General features: G+C 43.0%; 1 protein-coding gene across 1 annotated transcript; it reads left to right on the top strand.

The window, feature by feature from the left end:
* The first annotated feature begins 1855 nt into the window (after positions 1-1855).
* On the top strand, positions 1856-23293 carry LOC116376104 (basic salivary proline-rich protein 3-like). The gene is made up of 3 exons (XM_031835003.1): positions 1856-1972; positions 2154-2260; positions 22384-23293. The coding sequence occupies exons 1-3, from the start codon at positions 1856-1858 to the stop codon at positions 23291-23293; spliced, it is 1134 nt and encodes a 377-aa protein (XP_031690863.1).
* Positions 23294-26385: the final 3092 nt, after the last annotated feature.

Here is a 26385-nt window from a genome sequence, read left to right as displayed (position 1 = left end):
TGTTTCACCTCTGCAGAGGAAGAGGAGGAAATCTGCCGTGACAATATTAAATATATTTGGATTTATTTAACACTTTTTTGGTTACTACATGATTCCATATGTTTTACTTCATAGTCTTCACTATTATTATACAATGTAGAAGATAGTAAAAATAAAGAAAAACCCTTGCCTAGGTGTGTCCAAACTTTTGACTGGTACTGTAAGACAATGATCGATAATGTCAAAAGCCGCACTGAAGAAAACAGCCCCAACAATCTTTTTATCAGCATCTTTTTATCAGCATTTGTTGCTGGCATGTCATGCCTAGGTTTGCTAGTCTTGCCATTATCAGTCGGCTTTGTAATGAATGAGCCACCTGATTCAATGAATGATGGAGCTGAGATTTCCTTTTTTCCAAAAATGTAATTGAAGGTGCTCCAAAGCTTTTTACTATCATTCTTTGTCATTTATCTTTGTTTCATAGTGTAGTTTCTTCTTCTTTTTATTCAGTTTCATCACATGATTTCTCAATTTGCAGTACCTTTCCCAATCAGTTGTGCAGTCAGACCTATTTGCCATTCCTTTTACCTCACTCCTCTCAACCATAACATTTTAAAATTCCTCATCAATCCAAAGGGATTTAACAGTTTTTCCAGTCATTTTCTTAATGGGTGCATGCTTATCAGTAACTGGAATAAGCAATTTCATAAATGTGTCAAGTGCAACGTCTGTTTGCTCCTCATTACACACCACGGGCCAACAAATTGCTTTACTGGGAATCTTAGCAGAAGTAGATATTCTCATGTTATTTATGTTAGTGCAGGGTGAGCTGCACACAGTGGACTTCCTACTAGGACATACTGCCTCAGTGCTAACAGAATAAATCTGGTTTGTAGGCACATGATTGCTGTATACAATAGCTGCCGGATCAGCCGAGGCATTGAGGGCAGTTAGAGGGACATAAATTAAGTTACTTACATTGTGTCTACCAATGCCCCCAGTATAATGGACATTTGCTAAAGCATTATGATGACTCAGTGACACAACGGTAGGGATTACCTGAGCTTGGGTCATAGATTTTTAAAAACATTTTAACTAGGCAAGTTAAGACATAATTCATAATGGCAGCTTACAGGGGAACAGTGGGTTAACTGCCTTGTTCAGGGGCAGAACAACATATGTTTACCTTGTCATCTCAGGGATTTGATCCAGCAACTTTTCGGTTACTGGCTTAACACTCTAACCACTATGCTACCTGCCGCCCCAGATTTAGTCAGTGTCTCAACGCAGCCTCATAACGCTGTGAAAGGATCCAGGAACCCATATGATTTGGGTGGGTCCCATCCTCCTTATAAAAAGTGTTTTGTTTCCAAAAGGTATCGAAATTGTCAACAAAAATCACACCCACTGAGCTGCAATAATCACATAGCCAGTTGTGAAGATAAATAATTATTCTAAAATCAAATCAAATTTTATTTGTCACATACACATGGTTAGCAGATGTTAATGCGAGTGTAGCGAAATGCTTGTGCTTCTATTTCCGACAATGCGTTCAATGCCACGATTCAGAAAGGGCACAGGGCAAGATATGATGGGTCTTTTATTAGTGTCTAGCAGAGAGTCAATAAGCTCTTTGAAATCCAGTTTCAACTGTTCAGAGCTAATGTCATAACGTCATTAAAACCCACATGGACTATGATAGAATCATAGTACAGCTTAATAATGTAATTTTCTCAAGCTCCAGGATAGAACATTGTTTTTGCACCAGGAACAGTCACACTTCTTACCATGGAGCTGCCCAAAATCACAACTGGAGAGAAGGACGAGGAAATCCGCCTATTCCCACGCTTCACAGGATGGTGCAGGCCTCCGATAGATGGAGAAGCCCCGCTCGATCCAGCGGAAGGTTGCTGACATCGTCTTCAAAATTGTGGGGGACGATGTAGGAGTAGGCACAGAGGCCGCAGACACAGGTACCCCCAGCGACGAAGGTGTAGGAAGATCAGGCTCCAGGGCGGCGAAACTATTCGTTGTTTTTATCCGCTCCGGGACTCTCGTTGGGAGTGTAGATTGCTTTGCAGGAGGCCGCTGACTTTGGCTTCCACGCCTCGTGACATGCGACAATCGTTGATTGCCGTGCTCCTCTTGCTGTGCTCCTTCGACTCCATTATAAGATGGGGGAGGAGAGGCAGGAGATGGCTCCCCTGGTGAATGAACTCCGGGCAACACCGTCGAGTTGGATAGCGACAAACGACAAGACGGAGATGCATCCAACATGCGCGTAGAAAAGGTAAACATTTCACTCTGCGTTTTCTCCAGTTTCTAACGTAGGCTGGCGACCTGCATGATCAAGAAAGCCACCTAAAGCCTATAATCCTCTGCAAGCAAACAATTGCCACATTGGAAGTCTGAATGATCCAGTTTTAGTAGAAACAGCTCCTACAGCGCTGGAACCGTTCATTTACTTCTCCAGACAAAGAGGACTCCATTGGAAAACTAATCTGGGCCTAACATAGCTTTATGGCTAACTTAGCAGCTAGGTGTGAGGCTCTTTCAAGCAGACTTTAACCTGTCAGTTAAGCGGGATACCAAAACATTCAAGGGACATTTTCTCAACTTTCAAAGCAGAATTAACTTGTAGAAAAACACACCATTTCAAATTTTGCAACATAAGACCGAATCGAGGCGGTCGGTCACATATGAAGAGTATGGGATATTTTTAATAACTCAGAAATTGTGTTGTGTACTGATTGACCATATTAGACTGAAAAAACCCTGAAATACCACAGCTGTCCCCTGGTGACGCAGAGGGTTAATGATCTGTCTGCAGAGCTGAAGATTGCAGCTTCAACCCCACATATTCTTTAACCATGTGTCTTTTGAATGAATTTGTGAAATTGAGGCTCAGAAAATTCACTAAAAAAGAGAATGTCTTTATTGTGTCCAGATTTATAAATCCAGTCTAAATGTAATTTTGTTTTAACATTGTGTAAAAATGTACTGTTCAACTTTAAAAAACGCACCCTATATAATTCCTACTTTGAGATGCTTGATTTGGTTGCCATGGCTATATACGGAAAAAATAAGATGCAAGAGAGCTTCCCTGATGGAGCAGAGGATAAAAGACCACGCTTGAGAAACAAACTTTGCAGCTTCAAACCCACATGTGCAGCTTGTCAACATATGAAGTGTAAAAAATATGATTTTGTTTTTACGACTAAATGCTATTCAAATGTCCTATGAATTAAATAACGTGCAGATTTTCAACATATGAAGTGTAAAAATGTCTTTCTATGATTCAATGCTCTTCAAATATCCTATGAATAAAATTAAAATGCCATATGTGTAACGGATGTCGTCTGGAGATAGAGAGGAGGACCAAGGTGCAGCGTGGTAAGTGTTCATGTCTTTTTAATAAACAAACTGAACACTGGAACAAAACAATAAACGATGTGAACAAAACGAAACAGCACCGTGTGGCCCAAACACTCACACGGAAACAAACACCCACAAACCAAAAGTGAATCCCAGGCTACCTAAGTATGATTCTCAATCAGAAACAACTAAGGACACCTGCCTCTGATTGAGAACCATACTAGGCTGAACACAAAAAAACAACATAGAAAAACAAACATAGACTGCCCGTACCAACTCACGCCCTGACAATACTAAAACAAAGAATAAAATAACAGAACTATGGTCAGAACGTGACAGTACCCCCCCCCCCCCCCCCAAGGGTGCGGACTCCGGCCGCAAAACCTGAACCTATAGGGGAGGGTCTGGGTGGGCGTCTGTCCGCGGTGGCGGCTCTGGCGCGGGACGTGTACCCCACTTCACCATAGTTTTAGTCCGCTTCCTCAACCGCCCCCGTGGCCTCTTATGAGCGGCGACCCTTGCCGCCAACCTCGGACTGGGGACCCTCGCCACGGGTTCCGAATGGACGGGAGATTCCAGCAGCGCCGGACAGGCGGGAGACTCCGGCAGCTCCGGAGTGAAGGGCGATTCTGGCATCGCCTGGCTGACTGACGGCTCTGGCGGCTCCTGGCTGACTGGCGGCTCTGGCAGCTCCTGGCTGACTGGCTGCTCTGGCGGCTCAGGTCGTACCAACTCACGCCCTGCCCATACTAAAACAAAGAATAAAATAACAGAACTATGGTCAGAACGTGACAATATGTCTCTATATCACTTACAATACAGTCCTCAAAGTCCTGTTAATTGCCATTAAATCTGGAGAAAACATAATGGTAATGCATTCCAATCTGCTTTCTTATGCTTTAAGGAGCTAATATTAGGTCAAACTTAAATATAACATTTTCTAAATATTCTTGAAATTTGCTGAGTCATATGTGTATTGTGTGAACATCAAGGCAATATTATGTTTAACATAAAACATATATGCTATGAATGTCATAAAAACATACGTATTTTGGAAATTGTGGAATATTGTGCACCATTGTGGGAATGTTCTGTGCAACCTTCATGAATATCACAATAATATTCTTGCAACATCCCAAATAACTCCCACAACTTAATTAAATGTTCTGGGAGCCTTTTATCTTCTTGCGTCGAGCAATCCCATATCCGGGAGCGTAATCATAGCCTCAAGCTCATTAGCATAACGCAACGTTAACTATTCATGAAAATCGCAAATGAAATGAAATAAATATATTGGATCACAAGCTTAGCCTTTTATTAACAACACTGTCATCTCAGATTTTCAAAATATGCTTTTCAACCATAGCTAAACAAGCATTTGTGTAAGAGTATTGATAGCTAAAGCCTAGCATTCAGCAGGCAACATTTTCACAAAAACAAGAAACGCATTCAAATAAAATAATTTACCTTTGAAGAACTTCGGATGTTTTCAATGAGGAGACTCTCAGTTAGATAGCAAATGTTCAGTATTTCCAAAAATATTATTTGTGTAGGAGAAATCGCTCCATTTTGTTCATCACGTTTGGCTAAGAAAACCCCCCGAAAATTCAGTCATTACAATGCCAAACCTTTTTCCAAATTAACTCCATAATATCGACAGAAACATGGCAGTTGAATGAATGTCATACAGTATTTTGTGTTTTGGGAACATATCTCTTGTCATATCCCCACAATGTTCCCTCAACCTAAATAAATGTTTTATGAACTTTTAAAGAATATAAAACATTTGTTCAGGGAAAGTTATTGTAACATCAGGTGAATGGTTTTTTTTGCACCCTAAAATAAACATTGTATAATCATCCGCACAATTGGGCAGTTTTTGTGTTTTGGGAACAACCTAATAAAAAATTCTGGGAACCTTTAAAGAACAGACTAAATGTGTTCTGGGAAAGTTCTTGTAACATCAGGGGAATGTTTATTCAACCTGAAAAGAAACGGTGTACAGTCATCCACACAACTGGACAGTTCTTGGGTAATGAGAACATTTACCCCAACCTAATGTATGTTTAGGGAACTTTTGCTGAACCAATTTTGGTTTTCTGGGAAAACATTACTGGTACATTGTGTTATTACATTACCTGTAAACCTAATGAGAACTATTGAGGAATGTTCTGCGTTGGTTGTTGCAGATGTTGTACACAACATTTTAGTGAATGTTAGGAGAACATTCCAAGGATATATAATTTTTTTAAAGAATGTATGAAAAAAACATTAAATGTTTTTGGGATGTTATCCTAATGTTAGATAAAAACCTAACTAGAACTTAAGGTTTTAAAATGCAGAAATTGCTCTGACATTTCCTGGTTGCTAAAATTCTAATAGTTTCCCTAATTTCAGTATATGTGGCGAAACAAGCAAGTATCGTGTAGAGAATCATTGTACCATCTAAACCGTGATTAAATATATTTTCCATACCAATTTTTTTTTTTTTTTTCAGCTCTTTGAAGCTGGTGTACAAAACCAAAAGTAAAACACCCAAAAATGAAATTTATGAATGGGAAGCATAGAAAGAGCGCACATAGAACAGATCTACCACTTCTCTGACTTGCTTGCAATGTGAATGACCGATCTATAACTCACATTTCTATGTGAATTTGGTTGGGTCACCCAAAAAGTTACATATTACAGCTTTAATGGGAATCTTAGCTAATGTTCTGGGAATGTTCCCAGTTTGCTGGGATGGTTCTGAACAGGCCTCTCATGTATATGTGAGCGTGGGCTTCACCACGGGTTAGTGGCTTAAAGAGCAGGGAACTATGAGACCATGCTACACTGTGTTGTGTCTTCCTGGCTAGTTGCTCAATTCAACTCCTATGAAGGATCTGTCCAAATTGAACAAAATAATGAATTTCTTCATTCTGCTGACATTCAGTGAATATTCAGACACCAATGGCACTGATAAGACACAGCACTGATAAAGTCACACTTATCTGAGTGGTAATGAATGAGGGAAACAAGTGCCATGAGAGGGTCAGAGATGGACACAACAACAGAGCCACATCATATAATCTGGGACACAATCTGTCACTGCACCTCATGTGAAGTCTACCATTTAACAGCAAACGCAATCTAGCATCGTGCTCATTGTGGATATCATCTATAATACACAATACACAGCCCATTAGTAGACTATCTGTGAATGTTATCTGCTGCCTAAGTGTAACTCTGAGGTGTGGTTTGGCAGAGGCAGAGCATACTGTTCGAGGTCGTACACAGTCTCTGTGCTTGTTTATGGCACATGGCGTTTGGAGGTAGTTTGGAGGTGTGTGTGCGCCTGTAGTAGCTGCTGGGATCACTCAAGAGGAATAGGCTGTAGATTTATAGCCCGACTCCCCGCACGCACACACACATCCTGTTCCTGGCCAGCAGCTGGACTCTGTCCGGCCAAACGGTAGCCCCTGTCAGAGCTGACAGTCCAGCCCCTCCCCACCCCCATTGCATCGTGGGTGCCTCCCCTCCCGTCCCGTTGAACGGTGGGTCGAGTGTGCCCTTCCTGTTGTCTGCGTTTGATTTGGGAAGATGAGTGGAACATTCCCGCTTCCCTTTCCCATCCCACATGGCCAGCTGGGAGATGCCGAATCCTCACAGACAGATGGAATCATCTGACTGGCTACTGGTCAGAATGTTTAAGGATTGTTTCATACATATATTTATGACCCTATTGTTATAAGAAGAGGTGATAACCCTTCATTTAGCCCTGACTAGGTACCTAGTGTAAAAAAAACAGCAGATAACAGAGAGGGCTACATAAGAAACTAGCCAGACCCTTTATTGTAAATCTATGACTATTCAATCAAAAGTCTAAACATTAAGAAAATGGAAATTAAAAAAGGAATTTAATAATTTTATGGTTGAGAGGGATGAGGCAAAAGGTATGGCAAATGAGTCTGGCAGAACAACCCGATTGGCAAACGTAATGGAATAAAAAGAAGAAACTATACTATGAAACAAAGATGAGTGATAGTAAAACGCTTTGTAAGTACCTTAAATTACACTTTTGGCAAAAAGGCAAACTCAGCTCCATCATTCATTGAATCAGATGGCTCATTCATCACAAAACCCACGGATATTGCCAGCTACTTTAATGATTTTTTCATTGGCAAGTTTAGCAAACATTGGCGTAACATGCCAGCAACAAACGCTGACACTACACATCCAAGTATATCTGACCAAATTATGAAAGACAAGCATCGTAATTTTGAGTTCCCGTATAGTGAGAGTGGAAGAGGTGAAAAAAGTATTGTTGTCTATCAACAATGACAAGCCACTGGGGTCTGACAATTTGGATGGAAAATGACTGAGAATAATATTGGTCGATATTGGCACTCCTATTTGCCATATCTTAAATGTATATCTTAAAGCATTCACAAACCCTAAACCTCAACTAGACCTCAACTTCTTGTAATGAATAATGTGGAAATTGAGCAAGTTGATGTGACTAAACTGCTTGGAGTAACCCTGAATTGTAAACTGTCATGGTCAAAACATATTCATACAACAGTAGATAAGATGGGGAGAAGCGCTGCTCTGCCTTTTTAACAGCACTATCATCAAGGCAGGTCCTACAGGTTCTAGTTTTGTCGCACCTGGACTACTGTTCAGTCGTGTGGTCAGGTGCCACAAAGAGGGACTTGTGAAAATTACAATTGGCTCAGAACAGGGCAGCACGGCTGGCCCTTAAATGTACACGGGTAGCTAACATTAATGATATGCATGTCAATCTCTTATGACTCAAAGTGGAGGAGAGATTGACTTCATCACTACTTGTTTTTGTAAGAAGTGTTGACATGCTGAATGCACCGTGCTGTCTGTTTAAACTATTAGCACACAGCTTGGACGCCTGTGAATACGGGGTGGAAGGTAGCCTAGTGGTTAGAGCGTTGGACTAGTAACCAGAAGGTTGCAAGATCAAATCCCCTGAGCTGACAAGGTAAAAATCTGTCATTCTTGCCCCTGAACAAGGCAGTTAACCCACTGTTCTTAGGCTGTCATTTAAAATAAGAATTTGTTCTTAACTCACTTGCCTAGTTAAATAAAGGTTAAAAAAATATACCCCACAAGACATGGGGTCTCTTCACAACCCCCAAGTCAAGAACAGAGGAGGTGCACAGTACTACATAGAGCCAGGACTACATGGAACTCTACTCCACATCAGGTAGTTGATGCGGACAGTAGAATCAGATAGAAATGCACCTTATGGAACAGCTGTGAAGACTGTGTGAAGACTGACTGAGGACTGTGAAGAGACACACATGCTAGCACACACACTCTACTCACATGTTCATTGTTGTATGGTGGTATTATACATTTTATATTGTAGTGGTGTAATGTTGTAGAAATGTTATATGGTGTAATGTTGTAGAAATGTTATATGATGTAATGTTTTATCTTTTGTTTTATGTGTTTGGATCCCATGAATAGCTGCTGCCTTGGCTAAGGGAGATCCCTAAAAGATACATACACAAATATAAAACTGCAACGAAAAAGTACAAATAAATCTTCCCAGTCAGATGTTCATTTTTTCACACTGTAAACATTGTGTTTTTGTGCATACATTAATACTGCAGTATCTTTGGAGTGAACACACACACAACCAGACTGCAGATCTTTCAGCCAGCCCACACACACACGAAGATACACACTTACACACACACACACACACACACCCACGCACAGAAACACTAACTTGTCGTCACAGTGATTTGGACAGGTAGGATGTTTCACTGTTTGCCGGTTTGGCCTCATTGCACGGCCCTCCCAATTACACAGCAACGTACACCAAAACAAACAAGCATCCAGCCCAAACACACACAGCCACACCCGCACAAACACACACACACACACACAGACTGCCTGGTGCCTGTGTTGCCCCAGGGGCCCTTGGCTAGCTTAAAGGCTGCCCTGATAGGGCTGCAGGGTCTCTCTAGTCACACTTAGTGGGAGGATGAGCTGCAACAACTGATCCATGCCTCAGCCCTCAGCCTCCCTTATCCAAAACACTATTACAGACCTGTCTGAGTCCGGCTCAGATCCTATCCCTCACTTCATTAAAACACTGCTGTCTGCATTCCTCTGTCTGTGTTTCTGTCTGTGTGTCTGTTTCTGTATGTCTCTGCCAATATGTTTAGCTGCCTGCTTTCTGCCTTTCTGTCTGTCTATCCATCTCTATGTCTATATGCGTGTGTTTGAAAGAGAGAAAGAGAGAGAGGGAAAGAGGAGTAGTACGAAAAAAAGAGAGAAAGACAGAGAGACAGTAGAAAGTGCGCGCAGGCAGAGAGAAAAAGAGACAGTAGAAAGTGTGTGCAGACAGAGAGAAAGAGAGACAGTAGAAAGTGAGTGCAGACAGAGAGAAAGAGACAGTAGAAAGTGCGTGCAGACAGAGAGAAAGAGACAGTAGAAAGTGTGTGCAGACAGAGAGAAAGAGACAGTAGAAAGTGAGTGCAGACAGAGAGAAAGAGACAGTAGAAAGTTCGTGCAGACAGAGAGAAAGAGACAGTAGAATGTGAGTGCAGACAGAGAGAAAAAGAGACAGTAGAATGTGAGTGCAGACAGAGAGAAAAAGAGACAGTAGAAAGTGTGTGCAGACAGAGAGAAAAAGAGACAGTAGAAAGTGTGTGCAGACAGAGAGAAAGAGACAGTAGAAAGTGTGTGCAGACAGAGAGAAAGAGACAGTAGAAAGTACGTGCAGACAGAGAGAAAGAGACAGTAGAAAGTGCATGCAGACAGAGAGAAAGAGACAGTAGAAAGTGCGTGCAGACAGAGAGAGAAAGCAACAGTAGAACGTGTGTGCAGACAGAGAGAAAAAGAGACAGTAGAAAGTGTGCAGACAGAGAGAAAAAGAGACAGTAGAAAGTGTGTGCAGAGAGAAAGAGACAGTAGAAAGTGCGTGCAGACAGAGAAAAGAGACAGTAGAAAGTGCGTGCAGACAGAGAGAAAAAGACAGTAAAAAGTGCGTGCAGACAGAGAGAAAAAGAGACAGTAGAAAGTGTGTGCAGACAGAGAGAAAAAGACACAGTAGAAAGTGCATGCAGACAGAGAGAAAGAGACAGTAGAAAAAGTGTGCAGACAGAGAGAAAAGGAGACAGTAGAAAGTGCATGCAGACAGAGAGAAAGACACAGTAGAAAGTGTGTGCAGACAGAGAGAAAAAGAGACAGTAGAAAGTGTGTGCAGACAGAGAGAAAAAGAGACAGTAGAAAGTGAGTGCAGACAGAGAGAAAAAGAGACAGTAGAAAGTGCGTGCAGACAGAGAGAAAGAGACAGTAGAAAGTGCGTGCAGACAGAGAGAAAGAGACAGTAGAAAGTGCGTGCAGACAGATAGAAAGAGACAGTAGAAAGTGCATGCAGACAGAGAGAAAAAGAGACAGTAGAAAGTGTGTGCAGACAGAGAGAAAAAGAGACAGTAGAAAGTGTGTGCAGACAGAGAGAAAAAGAGAGTAGAAAGTGTGTGCAGACAGAAAGAAAAAGAGACAGTAGAAAGTGCGTGCAGACAGAGAGAAAAAGAACAGTAGAAAGTGTGTGCAGACAGAGAGAGAGACAGTAGAAAGTGCGTGCAGACAGAGAGAAAAAGAGACAGTAGAAAGTGTGTGCAGACAGAGAGAAAAAGAGACAGTAGAAAGTGTGTGCAGACAGAGAGAAAGAGACTGTAGAAAGTGTGTGCAGACAGAGAGAAAGAGACAGTAGAAAGTGCGTGCAGACAGAGAGAAAAAGAGACAGTAGAAAGTGTGTGCAGACAGAGAGAAAGAGACAGTAGAAAGTGCGTGCAGACAGAGAGAAAAATAAACAATAGAAAGTGCGTGCAGGCAGAGAGAAAAAGAGACAGTAGAAAGTGCGTGCAGACAGAGAGAAAAAGACAGTAGAAAGTGCGTGCAGACAGAGAGAAAAAGACAGTAGAAAGTGCGTGCAGACAGAAAGAAAAAGACAGTAGAAAGTGAGTGCAGACAGAGTGAAAGAGACAATAGAAAGTGCGTGCAGACAGAGAGAAACGGCATTCTATACCATCAAAAGGAACATAAATTTCAACATACCAATTAGGATCTGGCTAAAAATACTTGAATCAGTCATAGAGCCCATTGCCCTTTACGGTTGTGAGGTCTTGGGTCCGCTCACCAACCAAGACTTCACAAAATGGGACAAACACCAAATTTAGACTCTGCATACAGAATTCTGCAAAAATATGTACAACGTAGAACACCAAATAATGCATGCAGAGCAGAATTAGGCCGATACCCACTAATTATCAAAATCCAGAAAAGAGCTGTTAAATTCTACAACCACCTAAAAGGAAGCGATTCCCAAACCTTCCATAACAAAGCCATCACCTACAGAGAGATGAACCTGGAGAAGAGTCCCCTAAGCAAGCTGGTCCTGGGGCTCTGTTCCCAAACACAAACACACCCCACAGAGCCCCAGGACAGCAGCACAATTAGACCCAACCAAATCATGAGAAAACAAAAAGATAATTACTTGACACATTGGAAAGAATTAACAAAAAAACTGAGCAAACTAGAATGCTATTTGGCCCTAAACAGAGAGTACACCGTGGCAGAATACCTGTCCACTGTGACTGACCAAACTTAAGGAAAGCTTTGACTATGTACAGACTTAGTGAGCATAGCCTTGCTATTGAGAAAGGCCGCCGTAGACAGACCTGGCTCTCAAGAGAAGACAGGCTATGTGCACACTGCCCACAAAATGAGGTGGAAACTGAGCTGCCCTTCCTAACCTCCTGTCCAACGTATGACCATATTAGAGATACATATTTCCCTCAGATTACACAGATCCACAAAGAATTTGAAAGAAATAAACTCCCATATCTACTGGGTGAAATTCCACAGTGTGCCATCACAGCAGCAAGATTTGTGACCTGTTGCCACAAGAAAGGGCAACCAGTGAAGAACAAACACCATTGTAAATACAACCCATATTTATGCGTATTTATTTTCCCTTGTGTACTTTAACCATTTGTACATTGTTACAACACTGTGTATATATGTATAATATGACATTTGTAATGTCTTTATTGTTTTGAAACTTCTGTATGTGTAATGTTTACTGTTCATTTTTATTGTTTATTTCACTTTTGTATATTATCTACCTCACTTGCTTTGGCAATGTTAACACATGTTTCCCATGCCAATAAAGCCCCTTGAATTGAATTGAATTGAGAAAGAGACAGTAGAAAGTGTGTGCAGACAGAGAGACGGTCTGTGCTGTGCTGCAGTGCCTCTGTCTTTACAGGAGCATGATGTGACAGACAGCTCTCTCTGTGGGGTCAGAGGTCAGCTCTAATTGGGTTAATGGACACAGAGAACCAAAACAAACAGATCTCAGGTCAGCCCAGATCAGAGGCCAAGCAGCGTCGCCCAGAACCAGAGAGGAACAACAAACGAGCAAACAGAAGCCCCTAGACGCAACACCGCCACATAACAACAGGATAGGGTTACACGGCAACACTTAATACAGTCTATGTAGTTGTCCTTATGACATGTAGTTACTTTGATACTATTTTGGTCACTAGAATATCTATTCCCCGTATTGGTACAATTCTAAAAGTGGTCTAAAATGAGTTACTGGTATTTATACAACAAAAAAAGGAAATCCTCTCAAACTACACACCACAAGGGCAACATAACCTCTGACTAGTTACATTACAGCAGTACACTGAGCATGAATGATTGACATTTCACAGTTAGGCACTAGATCATGACATCTAAGATTCCGGAAATGTCAACCCAATCCTGGGATTCCCATTGGCTTAGTGTTGCATGTGAACTCTAACTTACTGTAAATGACTAATCATCAATGCCCATGGCTTAGCAAATAAATATCCCTGATGGAGGGGGTAAAAGACGCGGAGACAGCACCTTCCGATCCGCAACAGGAAGTAGGAGGGAAAACACGTACTGAGGAGTCATAAAGAGCTCTAACCCTAACCTGACACTAACACCCAAAACATGAGAACAACAGGCTACGTAGGATTTCTACTGTATCTGATATTATATCTGGTGGCATGTGATTGTAAGTGACATCAAATGTTGCCCTCCTCATAGAACAGTCAGAGGAACTCTAAAAAGTAATCACTCATAACACGCCACAGAGCCGAAGCCAGTGTCGATCTAATGGTCTCCGTAAAACGTCTGTCCAGCTGTTAAGCACCTGCATCCATCTCTCTCATACAGATTCTGTTTAGACGATTTGGCACTGACTGTGTCAGAGTGTGTGTCTCTGTGTGAGTTCACGGAAGCCTGAGGTGTGCGTGTTTGTCGGACTACGGAAGGGCTGTGTGTGAGTGTTTGTCGGACTACGGAAGGGCTGTGTGTGAGTGTTTGTCGGACTACGGAAGGGCTGTGTGTGAGTGTTTGTCGGACTACGGAAGGGCTGTGTGTGAGTGTTTGTCGGACTACGGAAGGGCTGTGTGTGAGTGTTTGTCGGACTACGGAAGGGCTGTGTGTGAGTTCGTTGTGAAAGAGTTAGGATCTGTTGGGGTCAATAACGAGGAGAGGCAGCACTGTGTCACTCAGCAAGATAAACAGTGTCAGAGTTTAAAACTGCCCAGACCCCTCTGTCCACACACACACTCACATGCACACTCCCTGTTGCTTAGGGGAAACCCCAGACGTTTCACAATTGTGTGGTAGCCCTGAACTAGACCACCTGATTGATCTAGTCAAAGGCTTGTTGATTAGTTGACACGCTGAATCAGTTGTGCTAGCCCTGGAATAGATCAAATACATGGAATGGCTGGGGTTCCGGTAAGGTATCTTCTCTATATTTCTACAAACACCTCCACGCCACATAGCACCTCTTCTTTATCTTTACACACGCCTATCTCTCTCTCCTCTCTACATCCTCTCTCCTCTCTTTCCCCAGTAACTTCAGGCAGGCAAAGCCACCAGCCAACTGTCTAACTTGTCCTGATGTTGTCATCATGCCACCCAGTGACAGCGTAAACACCTCCAACAGCTCCGGTGGGAGGGGGAGGGGGGGCCGGGTGCCGCAAGGGGCCCGCGACTTTAACTGCCTTTAATTGTCCAAACTTTTGTTTGACATCACAGGAAAACATCCCAGCATCAATCTAGAGTCAATTACAGCAAGTTCACGCCAGGCAGGTGGAGTCAACGCCTATCGGGCCTCTGTCGCCGTGACACCAGGATGATTGATCACCGCGCTGCGGCAACGGCTCTCTAACCTGATCAGCCAAATTACCGTGGCGACCGCGGGGGCCATCTGAGCCTCGCACCGCAAATTAAATCCACAGCACTCGTCACATCACACACACACAAACGCACGCACACACGCACACACACATCACACTTACATCACACACCCAAGGCAGACTACATCCTCTTGTCCTCTCAATCAGAGAGAGAGAGAGAGACCGCCACCATTGTCCCAGGGGACCACAGCACCAGGTGATGGGAACGGCCGGAGGACATTAAGACATATTAATGTACTAAAGACTTAATGAAGCTCAGTCCAGTACTCAGAGAGAAGAGAGAGGCTACCGGAGTGGAGGGTCTTGTGTTTACTTTATTAGTTTACAGCAGATTAATGGGGCTAATCATTTAAGTGATGGAGATGGATTACCCTCTCAAAGCTGGCCCTGGCCCCAATACCAACCCCTCCTTACCACCCCCACCACCACTCCTCTTCTCTCCCCTCTGGATCGCCCACCTCTCTCTCTCCCTGCTTGGCCAATCTTAAAGCAACATGGAGGGAGGGCGCATCGCAGAGGGCGCATCTTTTGAGCCTAAAAGGAAGACAATCCGTGCAAAAGTGTAAGAGTAGACCCCGCCGCAAATAGATGATCTAACAGGGATTCAACAGCACAGATTCAAAAATGAGAAAGTGACATGTGTGTGTAGGGGCGGGGGGACTGCTTTTATGATTTCCATTCTGAATCTTAAACGGGGGAAAACAGAATCACTGTCAAACCTTGACGTGGAAATGGATTATCTCTCTGATATATCAAAGGTACAACTTCATTGTAACCGTATCTGATGAAATAGACCGGATGCAATAGTGCACGAGCCTACTGTGAAACCTTCGCAAATCAAGATGAGGTCATAATGTATACTGAGGCAGGGCCTGTTCGTTGTCTCATTGGGTTTGGGTCTGTGCTTGAGGTTGATGCGGCAGCAGACGGCTTCACTTTATGGCAAATTAGGACACCATTGTCACTGTGGCCCAGCCCCTTAGACAGGATATTGCATCGCTTTGCTGGTAATAAAAGTGTCACACACGCACACTCCTCTTTACATCTCCCTCCTCCAACTCCTCCTACCATCTCCATCACTCCGCCCGCTGCTGGCAGTATTTGAGTAACACAGCGTCCACCAAGAAGTTTAATTACTGTCTCCTCTTTCTCTATTTCTCTTTCAATCCCCCACTTCCCACTCTCCTACCCACTGCAAGATAGATCTCAGTGTCAGAGGCCCTGACACATGAAGACAGAGCGCAGGTACCACTACATATGCATGCACAAGTGTACACACACACACACACACAAAACGCACACACACACACACGCACACACAAACATACACACTTTCTGTCCCTCAATTCCCGCTCTCTCTGATTCCGTCGCTACAGGGGAACGCAGTCGGAGTATTGTTCCAAGACAGAGTGAAGGGTGTGGACTGAGATATAAATCAGAGTCAGTGTTAAGTAAAGTTTAGATCAGAATGTGCACGCAGGAGAAGAGCTCATTCTAAACAGCACTTAACCCATAAGAGGCTACAGTAACATGCATATAATAGTAGGTCCATTTAAAGTGTTATATACATACGGTGGTGCATCAATGTATAACAAACGCAAAACCTCCCAAAGTTACACTGACTGATACTGTACTCATATATGTACTCCAACTAGCCTAAACGTTAAATCCCTCGACTGCAAACAAACCCCCAAAACCGCATAATCACATATTCAAACATACACACTCATATCCTCACAAATATTTACACGGGCTAAACCAATAAACAATACCACACAGTAATGATTTACAGTTTCTCAATCGTGTAGGCTTTTAAGCATTTTTTGGAACAATTGTGCCTTCTCAAAATCTTAAATACATTCATCAAAAGGACACAACTGCCTATATAAAAATATATATATTTTAAAAAGGCAACCGTATTTATCTCTTGAGTCAAAGCAGGCAAAAAATAAAGTTAGTCTGTGTTTTAGAAATCCCAGTAGATCAATAGATTTTCTTTGCAGTCACTAAATCATGACAATCCAAATTGATAAGGTGCGGAATGATGGGCAATTACTGTCATTTTATGCTTATTTCACGAAGCAATTCATACACATCAAATGAAGATTACTCCTGATAAAAACAACTGTATAAATAAATAGGCTAAGCACATTGTGTCCAGGATTCAATTACCGGTATCATCACAATCCAATTCCATATATTAATTAAATACAAATGTTGGTTTGCTCATAGTTTTGTAGACTTTCCATTGTTGCACAGAAACACAATCCACAATAGAAATAAGGAAAGGTGAATAGAATGGAGGAACACAACTGAAATGAGTATATGGCCGTCAATCCACACCAAAGCAAAGCTCCATAATGTAAGGAAGGTCACAATGTTGGAAATGATGAGGAGTAAGCTAAAGTTACGTGGAAGCAACCCATCTTCATCTCTGCACGTCCACAATGTTGTAAAAAACAACAACAACAAAAAACAATTAGACAATCCCCATTGGCTAGATATTTCCATGTATTGACACTGATGGGGTGATTTAGAATTTTGTGTAGTAGTATTTACTGATGTTCCTACTATCAACCATCGGTTACAGTTAGGGTTAGGTTTAAAATAAGGGTTAGGGTAAGGGTTAGGTTTAAAATAAGGGTTAAGGTTAGGGTTAGGTTTAAAATAAGGGTTAGGGTAAGGGTTAAGGTTAGGGTTAGGTTTAAAATAAGGGTTAAGGTTAGGGTTAGGTTTGAAATAAGGGTTAGGGTAAGGGTTAAGGTTAGGGTTAGGTTTAAAATAAGGGTTAAGGTTAGGGTTAGGTTTAAAATAAGGGTTAGGGTAAGGGTTAGGTTAGGGTTAGGTTTGAAATAAGGGTTAAGGTTAGGGTTAGGTTTAAAATAAGGGTTAAGGTTAGGGTTAGGTTTAAAATAAGGGTTAGGGTAAGGGTTAAGGTTAGGATTAGGGCTAGGGTTAGGATTAGTAGATAGTTAGTTGAAATGTTACTGATAGTCTGTAGAGCATCTACAGATGGACTTTCCAAATAAATACCCGTTTCTCTTCTGATGAAAACAATGTGCTCATGTTCTGTGAACAAAACATTTAAGATAGGATTTTGTATTCACTGACGACATTTGTATTTAATGTTTTGCTAAAGGCGGTCTAAGGTATGCAAGTCAGGTACGAAGGCAAGACAATGATCAGAAGATCTGTAAATGTATTTGAGCATTTGATCATTGCTGTTCTGCTATAGATACATCTCAAAACAGATCCTAAAATTGCTAGTAGGAGATTGAGAAAAACGGTATGATCTACTGTTTGGAGTGGAATTCTGTAGATAATGCTGTGATTATTTTCTAGTGCTTTCTACTATTTTGTTTTGACAACTTTGAGAGATAAGTTGCTCAACTGTCTCTTATCACAAGAAAAGAAAAACATGAAAAGAAAAATGTAACCTTTATTTGTCATATTGACAATGAAATATTAGCCTTTTTTTGTTGTTGTAAAATATCCATATCAATTATTTACCATGCAGCGAAATGCAATATGATAGAGAGTAATGTGTTTTCATACGGCATGCATAATTCCAATGCCTTTTATTCATGTGAATATAAATGAGACATTATAATAAAGCTCCTTGCATAGGCATGGTAAGAGCTTTACATAATATGAATAAGGTTTTTTTCTGTGTCACTGGTAAGAATATTCCCTCTACTTCCCTCTGGTGGAGAAAAAGAGTAGAGAACAGACAATGAGTCAATGAGAAAATCTTGAGCAGGATACCCAGACAGATGAACAGATATCCAGTCCCAGTCAAAAGTTTGGACACACCTACTCATTCAAAGGGTTTTCTTTATTTTTACTATTGTCTACATTGTAGAATAATAGTGAAGACATAAAAAACTATGAAATGACACATATGGAATCATGTAATAACCAAAACAAAGTGTAAAAGTGTAAATGTAATATTTTAGATTCTTCAAAGTAGCCACCCTTTGCCTTGATGACAGTGTTGCATACTCTTGGCATTCTCTCAACCAGCTTCATGAGGAATGCTTTTCCAACAGTCATGAAGGAGTTCCCAAATGTACTGGGCACTTGTTGGCTGCTTTTCCTTCACTCTGGGGTCCAACTCATCCCAAACCATCTCAATTGGGTAGAGGTTGGGTGATTGTGGAGGCCAGATCATCTGATGCAGCACTCCATCACTATCCTTCTTGGTCAAATAGCCCTTACATAGCCTGGAGGTGTGTTTTGGATCATTGTACTGTTGAAAAACAAAACAGTCCCACTAAGCACGAACCAGATGAGATGGCGTATCACTACAGAATCACATGGTAGCCATTCTGGTTAATTGTGCCTTGAATTCTAAATAAATCACAGAGTGGCACCAGCAAAGGACAACCACACCATCACACCTCCTCCTCCATGCTTCATGGTGGAAACCACAAATAAGGAGATCATCCGTTCACTTACTCTGCGTCTCTCAAAGACACGGCAGTTGGAATCAAACATCTCAAATTTGGACTCATCAGACCAAAGGACAGATTTCCAGCTGTCTATTTTTTCTGCAGCATTTCAACCATGAAGGCCTGATTCATGCAGTCTCCTCTGAACAGTTGATGTTGAGATGTGTCTGTTACTTGAACTCTGTCAAGCATTTATTTGAGCTGCAATTTCTGAGGCTGGTAACTCTAATGAACTTATCCTCTGCAGCAGAGGTAACTCTGGGTCTTCCTTTCCTGTGGCAGTCCTCGTGAGAGACAGTATCATCACAGCGCTTCACGTTTTTTGCGACTGCACTTGAAGAAACTTTAAAAGCTCTTGAAATGTTCCGTATTGACTGACCTTCATATCTTAAGATGGACTGTCGTTTCTCTTTGCTTATTTGAGCTGTTCTGTCACGTTCTGACCTTAGTTCCTTTGTTATGTCTTTGTTTTAGGTTGGTCAGGGCGTGAGTTGGGGTGGGTAGTCTATGTTCTTTTTTCTATGTGTTTGGCCTAATATGGTTCTCAATCAGAGGCAGGTGTCGTTCGTTGTCTCTGATTGAGAATCATACTTAGGTAGCCTGTTTTCCCCATTTTGGTTGTGGGTGTTTAAATTTTCTGATTAGTGTTTTTCTGCACCTTATAGGACAGTTTTTTTTTTTTTTCTCGTTTATTCACGTTGTTGTTTTGTATTTCAGTGTTCCATTATTAAAATCATGAACATGTACCACGCTGCGCTTTGGTCCACACCTTCTTCCACCCACAACAGCCGTTGCAGAAACACCCACCAACCAAGGACCAAGCAGCGTGGTATCGGGCAGCAGCGATTTCTGGACTCATGGATATGGGAGGAGATTTTGGATGGAAAAGGACCCTGGGCACAGGCCAGCCCCCCGCAAGTGCCATGCGAGAGTGGGCATCCAGCAAGGGTGTGTTGTGCTGGCCCGGCGTGTTTGGTCTCCAGTACGCCTTTTCGGCCCAAGGTATCCGGTGCTGCGTGCTGTGTCTCTGAGGTGCTGGGAGGGTGCAGTGCGTTCTATGCCTGCGCTCCGCCCGTGCCGGGCGAATGTGGGTATTGAGCCTAAGGGAGAGGTGCGAGTGGTATGCACCAGATCTCCAGTACTCAACCCACAGCCCGGTTCAACCTGTGCCTGCACTCTGGAGGGTCCGGGCTAAAGTGGTCATCCAGCCTGGAGGAGTGGTGCCAAGGCTGCGCACCAGGGCTCCAGTGCTCCCCCACAGCCTGGTCCGTCCGGTGCCTCCTCCAAGCACCAGGCCTCCTGTAGGTCTCCCCAGCCTGGTGGGTCCTGTGGCAGCCCCAGCCCCACGCACCGTCAGTCAGGAGCTGCCAGAGCCGCCCGTCAGTCAGGAGCTGCCAGAGGCGCTGCCGAAGTCTCCCATCTATTCGGGACCCGCTGCAAGGGTCCCCAGTCCGAGGTCGGCGGCGAGGGTCGCCACTCTAAAGGCACCACTGAAGCGGGCAAAGAAGCGGGCAAAGACTATAGTGGAGTGGGGTCCACGTCCTGCGCCAGAGCCGCCACCGCGGACAGACGCCCACCCAGAATTTTGACTGGTAGCGTAGGTGACATTTCATTCTTTGGTATTATGTAGTATTTGTTTGTATTATGTAACCTGTACTTTAGATGAAAAGTAAAGTACAGTTTCTGTGTGCTTTCTGGGGGAAGGAGTCTGACAAGCCATTACTGCAGACAGGTCATTAACTATGTGAGATAAGTAAGAGCTGCTGCTGAAATGGCTGTCCTGTTCTCTCTCTCTCAGCTCACCTCACCCACCTCTTCTCCCTCTCTCTCTTCCGTATGCAAGATAAGTTGAGGTGCAGCGACAGTGTGTGTGTGTGTGTGTGTGTGTGTGTGTGTGTGTGTGTGTGTGTGTGTGTGTGTGTGTGTGTGTGTGTGTGTGTGTGTGTGTGTGTGTGTGTGTGTGTGTGTGTGTGTGTGTGTGTGTGTGCGTGTGTGCGTGTGTGCGAGTCTACATGTGCATATGTATGCATGTCTGCTTGGACATGCGGCGAAGCGATGGCCTGACAGGCAGTTTGTGTGTCTCACCTCTCAGACTCTCTATGTTCAGTGCCTTTTGAAAGTGTTCAGACCCCTTGACTTTTTCCACATTTTGTTACATTACAGCCTTATTCTAAAATGGATGAAATATTACTTTTTTTCTCACACAATACCCCATAATGACAAAGTGAAAACAGGTTTTTATTTTTTTAAATGAACAGAAATACCTTATTTACATAAGTATTCAGACCCTTTGCTATGAGACACGAAATTGAGCTCAGATGCATCCTGTTTCCATTGATCATCCTTGAGATGTTTCTACAACTTGATTGGAGTCCACCTGTGGTAAAGTCAATTGATCGGACATGATTTGGAAAGGCACACACCTGTCTATATAAGATCCCACAGTTGACAGTGCATGTCAGAGCAAAAACTAAGCAATGAGGTCGAAGGAGTTGTCCATAGAGCTCGGAGACAGGATTGTGTCGAGGCACAGATCTGGGGAAGGGTACCAATAAATGTCTGTGGCAGAACCTCAGACTGGGATGAATGTTCACCTTTCAACAGGACAACGACCCTAAGCACACAGCCAAGACAACGCAAGTGTGGCTTCGGGACAAGTCTCTGAATGTCCTTGAGTGGCCTAGCCAGAGCCAGGACTTGAACCCGATCAAACATCTCTGGAGAGACCTGCAAATAGGTGTGCAGCAATGCACCCCATCCATCCTGACAGAGCTCGAGAGGATCTGCAGAGAGGAATGGGAAAACTCCCCAAATACAGGTGTGCCAAGCTTAGGCGTCATACCCAAGAAGACTCAAAGCTGTAATCACTGCCAAAGGTGCTTCAGCAAAGTACTGAGTAAAGGGTCTAAATACATGCTATGTTAATGTGATATTTCAGCTTTTTATTTTTAATAACTTAGCAAAAAGAAATGAAAACCTGTTTTTGCTTTGTTATTATGGGGTGTTGTGTGCAGGTTGATAAGCGGGAAAAAAATGATTTCATCAATTTTAGAATAAGGCTGCAATGTATAAACATTTGGAAAAAGTCCAGGGGTCTGTATCCTTTCTAATGCACTGTATCTTTGAGTGTCTGTATGCCCCAAGTGAGTCTCTATGTCTCTGTTTCTGTGTCGGAGGGTGTGCATATGTGTGTGTATCTCCATGTTTCCTAGAGAGACTGCCATTGTGTGTGTCTTTATTAATTTGTGTCTAGGAACATGCCTGGATCTCTCTGAGTCTCTCACTGTGTGTGTACTATCCAGAGCCTCAATCGTCCACACAGTGGTTATCTCTGAGCTGTTTTCCAGACACTCCAATGCTCAGCAGGCCTGGACACACACCAGCCCTCCCCCGCAGGGTACACAACAAACAAGCCCTGCCACGCAGGGTACACAACAAACCAGCCCTCCCCCGCAGTGTACACAACAAACCAGCCCTCCCCCGCAGGGTACACAACAAACCAACCCTCCCCCGCAGGGTACACAACAAACCAGCCCTCCCCCGCAGGGTACACAACAAACCAGCCCTGCCACGCAGGGTACACAACACACCAGCCCTCCCCCGCAGGGTACCCAATGCACCAGCCGTCCCCAGCAGGTTACACAACACACCAGCCCTCCCCCGCAGGGTACACTACACACCAGCCCTCCCCCGCAGGGTACACTACACACCAGCCCTCCCCCGCAGGGTACACTACACACCAGCCCTCCACCGCAGGGTACACAACACACCAGCCCTCCGCCGCAGGGTACACAACGCACCAGCCGTCCCCAGCAGGGTACACAACAAACCAGCCCTGCCACGCAGGGTACACAACACACCAGCCCTCCCCCGCAGGGTACACAACACACCAGCCCTCCCCAGCAGGGTACACTACACACCAGCCCTCCCCAGCAGGGTACACTACACACCAGCACTCCCCAGCAGGGTACACTACACACCAGCCCTCCCCCGCAGGGTACACTACACACCAGCCCTCCCCCGCAGGGTTCACTACACACCAGCCCTCCCCCGCAGGGTACACTACACACCAGCCCTCCCCTGCAGGGTACACTACACACCAGCCCTCCCCCGCTGGGTACACAACACACCAGCCCTCCCCCGCAGGGTACACTACACACCAGCCCTCCCCCGCAGGGTACACAACACACCAGCCCTCATACTCAAGGGTAAAATGTGTTTTTCCTATTTATCTTTCTCTTACTGTATCAACTGCATCAAACACATGTGTTCTATGCCATTCCATTACCTCTTTTCCAGCATTTATTATGAGCCATCCTCCCCTCAGCAGCCTCCACTGGATTTCACACACTGTCATACTTTCTTTTCCAACTGCAGAGGATGCGGTAATATCAAATATGAAATTCTGTTGAATTTGTTTCTTTCAAAATATAGTTATGTGCGTTTGGTGTGAGAGGAAGGAAATGCAGAACCATTTGGGCTCCCGAGTGGCGCGGTTGTATCACAACCGGCCGTGATTGGGAGTCCCATAGGGCGGCGCACAATTGGCCCAGCGTTGTCCAAATTTGTTCTAAACTGACTTGACTAGTGAAATAAAGGTTATATAAAGAAAATGGAGCATTCCTTTATGAAGGAGGGTGTAAGGTACATACTACACCACAAGGTGGCAGTAAAGGCACATACATTGATAGCGGTATCTGAGCACACATATCAGGTTAACATTATCATCTCTGGTCACATGGGGGCACTAGTAACTCTAGATTAACCACTAAGGTCAAAAATGTTGGTGCGAAGGCAGAGGATGACACTGAAGACCAATTAGCAAGAATTATGTCACCATAAACACTCCACTGATGACAGCTATGTCATGAGATAACTGTGGTGGCAAGTCAGTAATGCTTAAGAAAAGTACACTGATGACCCCTCTGAGGCTCTGACGTACGAACACACTCACACACACACACTACCCAAATGCACTTACAGACATAAAATTTGTGCAAATTGGGTTATCAAGTATCAAGCTTCATATTTCCAAGTCAAACCAAAGAACTCAACATTGGAATGGAATTATGTGTGTTCATAAATAATGATTTATCCTGATTCAATAACTTACATTCTTGTTTATGAAGATGAGCAGGGGAGTGTATTTAATCGACATCACGGTTGGATCTATAATTAATGCACATTTGGCCTCCTAATATAGCTAATGACCGTGTCTTGATGATCGGGGGTTATCTCGGCTGTTTCCATGGAAGTCAACAACAAAGCATTGTCACAGCTCTGATAAAAACACAAGAGAGAGATTTGAAAGATAAGATCTCTAAGCACCAAAATTCATGTAGTTTAAAGTCATCTTTGGATTGCCTGTCGGTGAACTGTGTGCCAATACTAAACTGATCACAACAGATCTGTCTCATGTCTTCTGAATCCAAAACCCTGGAGGAAGCTGCAGACAGCAGCTGTGCTGGAGGAGCCATTCCAACGCATGTGGAGCAGAGACATAGTCAGTGAATTCTGTTTGTCTTTAAGCTTCTATTAAATGAATAGATTTTGCCCATTAGATAAGAGTGCTTTCACCTGAGCATTTTCAATGTGGACAATGCAAGCAAGCTGGGAGTAGGGATACTGTTGATTTGTTTCTAGCCTTATGTGGCCTGGTATTTTCCCTTTCAACTCAGTTTGCTACACTGGATATAAGTTATTTTGACAATATTTCTGTAGTCTATATTTCTATCTTTTGTTGGTGCCTTTGTAATCTTAATTTTTTTTCTCCCATACTTGCACACTAGATATAGATAATACACATATAATATTATTTCGTTCTGCAGATTCCAAAGTTCAAAATTGAAGTTTGACCAATAGCTAGTTATTTATAAAAAGTTAGTGGTAACAAATGGTCTCCATAATCTCACACACAGAGACACGCGTACACACACACACACACACACACACACACACACACAGTAGGTCTCTTTCCCTTTAAATCTTGAGATCTGCCTGCCCAGCATGAACACATCATAAAAGTAGACAGGCAATTTCTGTTTTCACCAAATAGCCACGCGAGCTCGTTCTGCATCTCAGATTTTAATACACTTGACAAGCGGTTTAGCAGCACGCAAGGGAGAGTGAGCCGAGCCGGAGGGAGAAAGAGATCCGGGAGAGAGATTTTTGGGAGTTATGCCTATCCAATGCCTCTAAATCCATTTGCCGTTTGAATTATCAACTAGAATTTGATTAATATGCAAATTCAAGGGGAAAAGGCTCGTATAATTATCTCAGTGGATAGTAATTAATCTCTGGTTAAAGTAAATTAATACATCTATCAATTTTGTCAGCGACATGCTTTGTTCAATAGCCTGTAAAATTGAAGTTCGAAGTGTTAAGGGGCTGTACAGGAACTTAATATCTAAAACTTTAAAATGTACCCTATTTAGTGGTTAATCAAGCCCCCCCCCCCCATCTTAATCTATATTATTTCTCACTTCAAATCATACTAGGGGGACGTGGTCGAGCCAAGAATCGTTCAAATTCTTCTTCTTCCTTTGTTTATGATGTTGACCACTTGATCCTACCCTGATGAAAAGCTATTTCAACCGAAAGTTTTTTTGTCCAGAAATCATTGAAAGACAGAATGCATGATTATTTCCATTATCGATTCCAATTCTTCAAACTATTGTATTAGGGCTAATGTTAGCGAAATATGTTCTTAATAACAAACCTGAATAAATAAATAAAAAATATAAATAAAATGAAAAGACTATTGTTATCAACGAAAGTGACATGTGCCCCCGGCATGATAGGGCCTACTAGAATTAAAAAAGAGGACAAGCAAAAAACAAAATGCTTTGTTACTGTGGATAACTTTCAGATATCATTTCAAATCAAATGACCAATTATCAAAACAAGTGATTAGGACGAGAGAGAGAGAGAGAGAGAGAGAGAGAGAGAGAGAGAGAGAGAGAGACTAATGTTTACTGTAAATGTGTTATTGTTTAAAGTAAACATATGTTTCCCATGCCAATAAAGCCCTTAAAATTGAAATTGAATTGAGAGAGCGAGAGCGAGAGATAGTGGGAGGGGAGGGGGTAGTGGAGGGGGAGAAGGGTGCAGACCCTATTGTTTCAGCAGGGATTCATGCATCAAACTTCAATTTTCCAACCGAATGAACTAGTGATTTTCTTCTCCCTCCCTAGTTTTATCCACTTAAAACTTGTGGATTAATTACCATAGTGAGGTATTGGGGATTGCACTTGTCTTTGCCGTTGGACAACACATAAAATAAGGAACTGAGACCAGCACGTGCC

Source organism: Oncorhynchus kisutch, linkage group LG11 (assembly GCF_002021735.2).
Source record: "Oncorhynchus kisutch isolate 150728-3 linkage group LG11, Okis_V2, whole genome shotgun sequence".
Classification (NCBI taxonomy): domain Eukaryota; kingdom Metazoa; phylum Chordata; class Actinopteri; order Salmoniformes; family Salmonidae; genus Oncorhynchus; species Oncorhynchus kisutch.
This window is presented reverse-complemented; position numbering and strand designations above follow the sequence as displayed.

Excerpts from the sequence above, each read along its gene's own strand:
- LOC116376104 (XM_031835003.1), top strand. The coding sequence starts at position 1,856 with ATGGAGAAGCCCCGCTCGATCCAGCGGAAGGTTGCTGACATCGTCTTC. Across the intron at positions 1,973-2,153 it reads GTACCCCCAGCGACGAAGGT|ATGGGGGAGGAGAGGCAGGA; the intron begins GTAGGAAGATCA and ends CTCCATTATAAG. Across the intron at positions 2,261-22,383 it reads GAGATGCATCCAACATGCGC|AGCCTCAATCGTCCACACAG; the intron begins GTAGAAAAGGTA and ends TGTACTATCCAG.